The sequence below is a fragment of the Mauremys reevesii genome, linkage group 2, assembly GCF_016161935.1.
Source record: "Mauremys reevesii isolate NIE-2019 linkage group 2, ASM1616193v1, whole genome shotgun sequence".
In the NCBI taxonomy this organism is placed as follows: Eukaryota; Metazoa; Chordata; order Testudines; family Geoemydidae; genus Mauremys; species Mauremys reevesii.
Genome location: NC_052624.1, coordinates 215,815,067 through 215,824,357, shown reverse-complemented (window position 1 = coordinate 215,824,357; position 9,291 = coordinate 215,815,067). Strand labels below are relative to the sequence as shown.

At 40.6% G+C, this 9,291-nt stretch overlaps 1 protein-coding gene across 1 annotated transcript in view; it reads right to left on the bottom strand.

Moving 5' to 3' along the window:
• Positions 1-5,112: 5,112 nt before the first annotated feature.
• The window catches only part of LOC120397318 (chloride channel protein C-like), a 115,436-nt gene continuing 111,257 nt past the window's right edge, over positions 5,113-9,291 (bottom strand). Inside the window, 1 exon segment of the mRNA XM_039523018.1 lies at positions 5,113-6,580. Within this exon segment, the coding sequence (XP_039378952.1) occupies positions 6,350-6,580 (231 nt within the window). The 3' untranslated portion in view covers positions 5,113-6,349.

The following is a 9,291-nucleotide window of genomic DNA, read 5'->3' as shown; positions in this document are numbered from 1 at the left end:
CAGTCTTGCAAGCTCCTTTCTCACTGGCCAGTAACTTAAACAGGGACACGTATCATTATTTCCCATTGGAGAAGTAAGTAATGTCAGGTGGGAAGAGAAACTTTTCCTCATTCTCCACTGGAAAGAATGTGGTAACCCACTGAACAGGTGCAGCCAAGAATATATAATGCCTATTTAAAAGCAGAAGTGTTCAATCATAAATTCCCCACTTGCAAGTTAGCTAGCACCTGAATCAAACCACGTAGATCAACAGAACAAAAAGGAAAAACCGACATATTTTGGGAACAAGATACATTTGAAGAGTGTGTACTTCTCCACTGCCTCCTCATTCTCCAGTCCTAAACCAGAAGCTTTTGGTTGCTAGGAGGAGTTTGAAAACTGTATCAGACCAAAACCAAATAAGTCATTAAAATGTAACAATAAGCAAAGTTTTGCAAAGTTAAGAGAGAGTTTAAATTACCTTTTCCCTCTTTCAAGTATGACATTAAACATAGTTATATCATATGATAGGGCCTAGACAAATTGGAGGATTGGGCCAAAAGAAATCTGATGAGGTTCATCAAGGACAAGTGCAGAGTCCTGCACTTAGGCCAGAAGAATCCCATGCACCGCTATAGGCTGGGGACTGACTGGCTAAGCAGCAGTTTTGCAGAAAAGGACCTAGGGATTACAGTGGATGAGAAGCTGGATATGAGTCAGCAGTGTGCCTTTGTTGCCAAGAAGGCTAACGGCATATTGGGCTGCATTAGTGGGAGCATTGCTAGCACCTCGAGGGAAGTGATTATTTCTCTCTATTCGGCACTGGTGAGGCCACATCTGCAGTATTGTGTCCAGTTTTGGGCCCCCCACTACAAAAAGGATGTGAAGAAATTTGAACAGAGTCCAGCGGAGGGCAACAAAAATTATTAGGGCCTGGAGCACGATTTACAAGGAGAGGCTGAGGGAACTGGGCTTGTTTAGTCTGCAAAAGAGAAGAGTGAGGGTGGATTTGATAGCAGCCTTCAACTACCTGAAGGGGGATTCCAAAGAAGATGCATCTTGGCTGTTCCCAGTGGTGGCAGATGACAGAACAAGAAGCAATGGTTTCAAGTTGCAGTGGGGGAGGTCTAGGTTGGATATTATGAAACACTATTTCAGTAGGAGGGTGGTGAAGCACTGGAATGGGTTACCTAGGGAGGTGGTGGAATCTCCATCCTTAGAGGCTTTTATGGCCCTGCTTGACAAAGCCCTGGCTAGGATGATTTAGTTAGTGTTGGTCCTGCTTTGAGCAGTGGGTTGGACTAGATGACCTTCTGAGGTCTCTTCCGACCCTAATCTTCTATCAGTCTATTCATAGTGGCGATAATGATGCGTTTGGCTGCTAGTAGTCCTCCGTGCTGAGCTGCGGTATTCTGAGGGCTAGCCAGATGGCTTGACCATTATATTTAACCATGCTCCTCATAACTGGGACATTTTGATGCACGCCAGTACCATGACTTCCATGTATTAAGCAACATTCCTGTGTTAAGCACTCCTCCACACATCCATTGTGAGGATGCTACAGTCAGAATGGTTAAGAAGATCAGGGCAAACTCAAGTCTACCACAATACACAGGCTTCTACAACCACTCAGGAGCACGCTTGTCATCAAGGCACCTGTTGTGTGCCCACTAGTGCTGCCAAGATTTCTCTGTGCCATCGATGTGGCATGAAGTGTGGTCTGCAGCTGATGTCAGAAACCAGTCTCTTATAACTGACCTGCCTTGGCTTCACCACACCACCAGTTTTGAATGGGCCAGGGTCAATGTGCAGCCAGTTTTCATACCTGGGACTAATGAGAAGATTCCACATTAGCTGTGGCCGAAGACAGACGGACAATGTCTCACATCACTGACGACTACCCTCTGACCAGATTTGATGGTGGGTTTAGGGCTCTGCACTTTGCTGATGAGGCTGCTACAAATTAGCTTGACAAGCTCCACATCCAATATGAAGACAAAATGTGGGCTGCATTTTAATAGATAAATTGTCTTTGTCACACAAATTACTTTGCCATCACATAACTTCCTTTTAGCAACTACGGCAACTGCTTACATGGAAAAGTAACATTTGGAACATATTTAATGTATTTAGAGCTCCTTTTAATGCAGTTTGGCAGCTAGCAACAAGGCAGAGGAGCCAGTACCATGTGACTAGCCAGCTGTCTGTGATTGGGGCAGCAAGTGCCCCAGGTTGAGAGCCACTGGTGTAGGATAATCTCCATAAAGTAACATTTTTAGGGATTAACATTTTGAAGAGTTCCAAGTGAACACAGATTATTTTTGCACCATATTATTAAACAAATATAAAGTACAAAGAGATCCTCAAAACATGGCACTAGTGGGAACTGCTGGGAGAACAACATGAAAATTAGTTTAGGAAAGTTCCAGTGGGATACCTTATACATAGCTATAGATTTTCTTTCGAAAAGGTTTCTTACTACAAAAAAAATCATTTTTCACCATTTGGGTGGGTTTTGTGTTACTTTAGGGAAAGTGATGTAAATGATTTACCATCACTGTAACCAGACCACCCACTCAGGAGTGGGAGAAAAAGTTTCGGCACCATAAATAAAGATGAAGTGTGGCGTTAGTCTATACTTTGTAATGGCTGTAATAAATAGAGCTCTTTGTTGGCTTTTGCATAGTTGCCTTTTAGATATTATAATAGTAATAATACTAGTAATAATACTAGTATAATGAGCCCAATAACTCATTTAGAAACCAAGGAAATTAAAAAGGAACTTGCATTATTATGAGTTACACTTTAAGCACTAAACAGCTAATTCCAAGGTACGTATCAGACCAGTGTAGTGTGATAGGAACACTAATGCAATGAATACAGGAATAAGTATCTAAGAACACGTGGGTCATATGACCCACACAAAGTATGTAATAAAGTGGTATAACATTCTCCCAGGAGACATGTGGCAGAAAATTATTTACCTCAATAATGGTCCTTCTTAGGATTTTATGCTCATGTATAGGGATTTGTAATAACTACTGTATCAGACACAATGTTGCTAAAAAGAAACCCTTTTAACTCAAAAGGGGGCTTTTTGCCTCAAAATACCAAATCTGGACAAAACAAAGGCCGCGTCATTTGCAAAATGGATTTCATTCTGGGGTACAAATAAGAGGTGGGAAACAAACATCATAAAAATGGAGTCAGTAGGAAGATGTATGACTGTATACAAAGACCAAAAATGATGGTGAAGGACTTGAAATGGACCTTCCCTGGAGGAGCTCTCCGCCTTCTTCACTGGGATTTGTGTTGGCAAATTGTGAACATCCATAATCTAAATACATATCTCATGCAAAACTATAAGACAATTTATCTCAATTTCTCAAATCATTATGTCTAAGTACCAAAAGATTCACCTACCTGTTGGATGTGGGGATCATGAGAGCCAATGTGTTGATGAAGTATCACGACGGGTAGACTGCAAAATGCCATTTCATTTTCACCATTTTGTACATATTGTGTCATGAGTGTTGTCAGTCTCTCTAAGTAGGACTCTTTTGACTGTGGGGCCCACAATACAGCTCTTCCTTTGAGCCTCATCTTCATGTCTCTTGGGAAATGTTGAAAGGAATTCTATTTGTAGTAGTATATGCACATCTTACCCGTGTATCCTGTATGATTTTGCCATTTTAGGCCTCATCTGTTGGTGATATTTGGCATATCATGAGGGAGAATGCAATCCCCATAATACATAACAGGGCATTTAGGTGATGTGTGGTAAATTGGATGAATGTTTCCTGAGAGATACAACATTGTCATGATGGCAAAATTAGCACTACTTTATCATTGGTATGAGATAAATAATTAAAATTTAATATTAATAGTTCATATTTATATAGCACTTTTCATAAGCATTGCACAAAGCCCTTTACGAAGGTGGCTCACCATTAATGTCCCCATTTTTCAGATGGAGTAACTGAGGCACAGGACGTTAAGTGACTTGCTCAAGGTCATGTGATAAGATAGTGGCAGTGCTGGGATTTGACGCACTGAATCTTTCTCTCTAAGCCTTGTGTTCATTTCAATAGACCACAACTACAGAACATAGTTGATACTGTTTTCCTGAGGTAATCAGCCTGAGATGTAATTAGTGGAAAGATGAAGGAGATTTACACTGCATGGATGGGCACATAATGCTGAGTACTAGTGGGATAGCATTGTTTATGCACTCAAGGAATCAAGGAGCCCATTTACCAGCTAGAGTACTGGGTCTTGAACCAAGAGCACAAGTTTACAGCAAGCATACTCCAAATATGGGATTCGCTATTAGTTACCAGAGGGAGTGGGACTCAAAGCCAGCTTCATAGTACCAGCTTTTTAGGGGAATTCACAAGAGGACTCTAGATTAGATCTATTGTCCTGCTGATGCTCAGTGATCCACAAAGTTCAGGACACCCCATCCCCACCTCCCTAGAGTAGGTGAAGCACATGTCAGTAATGACAGTGACCCAGCCAATATACTAGTTAGTATAATATTACTGGTTTGAAAGGGAGATAATTAAAAATCCACCTGTTCCCCACCGCCTACTAGCTAGATGGTCCACAAGACATTCCTAGTTCATTATGTCTCCTTTACCTAATTATGGCTTTGGACTGCAAGCTCTTTAACATTTCATTCTCTGCCCTTTGTCTTGTAAACTTCACACTCTTTAATGCACCCTGTACCCTCTGCTGTGCTAGGAAAACAGCATTACTAAGTGAAGAACGACATCAGGGAAAGTCCTATAAATCTCTGACTAATAGGAGGCTAAAAGCTGCACAATTCAAATATCGGAAATCTACTTTCAGATAATCTGGCAACTTTTTATAACCAGTAAACAGTTACTAGTTTTTCTTGGTATTCATTATAACATTAATCATGGTGGAGCCTTGGGACAATAGTGTGGTTTTAATATGCATGTCTATGGGAAATTATTTAGCAGAACAAAAATAACAATTAATTATTATGTCAGAGAGGAAGTCTACCAGTCTCTTATCCAAAAGATTTGTCACATTCATTTATCAATGTTTAATGACGTTTCCATGGAAGCACATAATGTTTGAAACCAAAAATCACAACGAATGGGGCCTTTTATATTGTGTTGTGGGTGCCTGGTTTCCAAATATGTTATAATATAAACAACAACTACATCCAAACCAGAGGGACAATTGTGATCATCTCCTCTGTGTGAGACACTCATTACATATCAAATTACACCAGGTGGGTGTACAGAAAGAGAGACTGTTCTAATAGCTGCAAACATGAAAGGAAATCTAGTCAAGAGCAGACATACTCAAACTTTGCACTGCTGAGGGCCACATTAGCAGTTTGCCCTAGGGTCTCAGGACTATGCCTGCCTGGCATACTCATTGAAACCAAGATTTTAAAATATATCTCAGGCAAGTAGGATGCCCAATTCCCATTCATTTTAATTGGTTGTCCAATTCCCATAGGCAGTGTTTAAAATCAGCCTACAAGTACATGCTTTTAAAATCAAAAAGAAAGGTGCACACAGTATATTTTTTAAAAGCTTCTAAGTCACTTAGGAGCCTACATCCTATTTTTTAAAAGTGAAGTAGCCTGAGCTCTAGTCTGCACTTAAAGTTTTACTGGCATAACTATGTATGTAAGGGGTATGATTTTTTTACTGACAGAAATGTGTCAGTAAAAGCCTTAGAGTAGATACAGTTATAATGTAAGTTGTTTTATACTGATATAGGTTATTTTGCTTCGCCAAACCAGAATAAGTTATACCAGTATAATCACTTTTATACCAGTATAATATCCTCTGTGCTAGGGCATTTTTGCATCTAACTATGCCAGCATAGTTACAGAAGTGCAACTTTAAGTGTTGACAAAGCCTAAGTCTCAATGAAAATCAGCAGGACTTAGGCCGCTAAATGACTATGTCACTTTTGAAAATAGACGCTTTGGGACATTTTAACCTCAACCTTCATATCTGCTTGTACTTCTGCCTTCCATGGTAGATGAGTAGAAAAATTCTGATTTAGTTCACAAGCCTTAAAAATATCAGACCATACATAAGAACAGCCATACTGGGTCAGACCAATGGTCCATCTAACCCAGTGCCCTGTCAAATCTGCAGTCAATGAACTTTGCCATCATCCTATGGTTCGAGGGAGCTAGTGGTAGGATACATTTAAGGACCCAGGGAGGATGCCTTTTGAACTGCCCTGCTCTAAAGGAATCTAACAGCACAGTCATATCCATTTTTTCCTTTACCTAAGAAGAATGCAGGCTTATTAAAAAAAAAATTAAAGTGACAAATCTTAAGAAATAAAACATTCACAGTTCTGTTCTCTTTTCCTAATCTAAGGGCTGCTCATCTGAGTCACGTTTCTGCGATGCCAGCTGACGCGCCAGCCTCTCCTCCAGCTGGAACGACATCAGATCTTTCCTGGTTATTATCCCAACAACTCGGTTCTGTAGGTCAACAACTGTCAAGTGGCGAAGCCCCAAGGTCCGAAAGATGATGTATGTGCGTTGCAGAGAGAAATGAGCCTGAACTGACACTGCTGATTTGTTTATGTACGGCTCCTGCAAGACAAAGAGAGAGAAGGTGGGGGTTGGAGAAAATAAGTGTGTAGCCGTTCCTGTTACAGCAGGCTTCCTGAGTGGTGGAGGGTGAGATTACTACACTTTCTTTTTTTATTTCAGCTGTACCCAAATCAGTATAAAGTACACTGTAATGAGCCCTTTCTTTTCCACTAAAAGATCAGGTTCACATTAAACTGTTATGACTGGAATATACCCAAATCTCACAGGCTGGAACAGCTAAACTGAGCTCCATTGATATGGTCTGAATTCCTGTTTGGAAATAGTAAATGACCAAGTATTTATTAAGTCAAAGAGATGTTTAATAACTGCTCTCTCACTATACAACCCATTTGTGACATTCTGTAATATTCTTTAGTTAATGTTAGTAAAAATCAGAAATATATACTGCATGAGAGAGAACAAAGAAAAAATATATACTATGAGGTCTCCTGGGTGCTGAATGCTGATCATTGAATCCCACCTTAGACATAAATGTTTCTAGATTTAGCTAAAACTAATTTGGTAGGTTTCCAAGGTAAATATTGGTATTTTAAGTAGGTGTTCACCAAGTTTCTATAGCTTACCTATCCATATAGCATCCTACTCATAACTTGGGCCAAATTCTATCCTCAAGTGCATATTGGTGCACCGGGAAATCAGTGGAAGCTCCCCACACCCACCTGAGGATCGTGTGTCTTATAGGCTCTCCAGGAATATTTTTGGATAGTGGGCAGATTGGAACCAGAGGAGAGAGAGCATTCAGATGTCTTTTCAAAATATTTTTTAAAGGACTAATGAAGGGCAAGATCCACCCAGAAAGTACCCAGAAGTACAAATTGAACCTCACTGCAACAGGGAGGCCCTCAGCAGGATTCATCCCCATAGGTCAGCTTGAATTCTGACCATGAGCTCTGTAGGAGCCGATCAGCAAAGGCCATCAAGAGGTTGCTGCACTGAATCAGTGCATCTCTCAACTGCCCTGCCCATACCCTCACCCCAGCCATTTCTGGCCTCTAGACCACCTGGCAAAGTGAGGTTACAGCCACTTTGTCCTCCACAAACTCCACCATAGTAGACTTTCCACCACCAGAGACTCCATGCATTGGCTTATGTCTAAGTTAAAGTTGTATTTCACCCAAAAGGCTCAAAAGGAAACACTACAAATATGTTCTCAAGCTCTTTCTACAAGGATTTTTCTCCCATTAGCCCTGCCCTGCTATTGTGGCTATTGTGCCAGAGTTTCTTTTTCTGCTATTACAAAGTGAAAAACTGACTAGAAGTGTGAAACAGACAAGGTGTGACATAAAAAATGCAGACACACCTCCCTGATTAACCTTGTAGGGAAATCAGCAAGAGTTGCTTAGTAGTTAAGATTAAAGCTCGGTGAATAATGCACTTTGTGGTTTGTTGGAAATTTTGAAAAGTTGAAAAAAAACTGTCATGTCAAACAATGGTAATTTCAATAACTACATTTTGTTTCGGTTTCAACCTTTTTATTGTTTTGGAATTTTAAAAAAAAAGGAAATTTTGAAGACATCATTTCAAGTAAAAATATAGAATATAGAAGGGGTCCCCAACGTGGTGCCCGCGGGCGCCATGGCACCTGCGGGGGCATCTAAATGCGCCCACGTCCTGGCCGGCAGTCAAGCATCCACTGAAATGCCACCGAATTTCGGCGGCATTTCGGCAGCGATGCCTCTCGATGACATCGCTTGCTGCTGACAAGCGGCGTCATCGAGAGGCGTCACTGCCAAAATTCGGCGGCATTTCAGTGGATGCTCAACCGCCGCCACGGTCCTTCATCTGGCGCCCGCTAGACGAAAAGGTTGGGGACCACTGAAATATAGGTTCAATTCACGTAAAAATATAGGTTGAATAATAATATACTCCTTGGTATTCTCTTGTCTGGTCTGCAGTCACATCACCTCTCAAGATGTAATCTAGTCAAATCTCACAAACTAAATAGAGCCAATATTGTTTGGGAGATTAGCAGGGAAAACCCAGAGGCTGCAGGAAATTAAATTCAATATCATCAAAAATCCCAAGCAAAATCTTGGACACATATCTTTGATAAAAGCCAGTTTAATCAGTTGTAGGGAATTTCTAATTAATGAATCCACAATGAAGAAAATGAGCAACTACTTTTACCTTCACATTTCTCTACCATTCTGAGGAGCAGATAACTAAATGTGTAAAAACAAACATGAAATTCTTTAAATGTTTCAGAAGCAGAAAGCTCACAAAAGAATTAGTGACTTCACTGGATCACCAGTGGATGAAGAGAGCAATTAAGGAAGATAAGGACACTGTTGAGATGCTACAGTCTTACTTCTTGTTCAGCCAACCATGAAGACAAACAAGTTCGTTTACATTTACCAGAGATACTGCTGCCTGTTTCTTATTTACAATGTCACCAGAAAGTGAGAACAGGCATTCACATGGAACTTTTCTAGCCAGTGTTGCAAGGTATTTACGTGCCAGATATGCTAAACATTCATATGCCCCTTCATGCTTCAGCCACCATTCCAAAGGACATGCTTCCATGCTGATGATGCTCATTAAAAAAAATAAGGCATTAATTAAATTTGTGACTGAACATCTTGGGGGAGAATTGTATGTCTCCTGTTTGGTTTTACCCGCATTCTGCCATATATTTCATATTATAGCAGTCTCGGATGATGACCCAGCATATGTTGTTCATTTTAAGAACA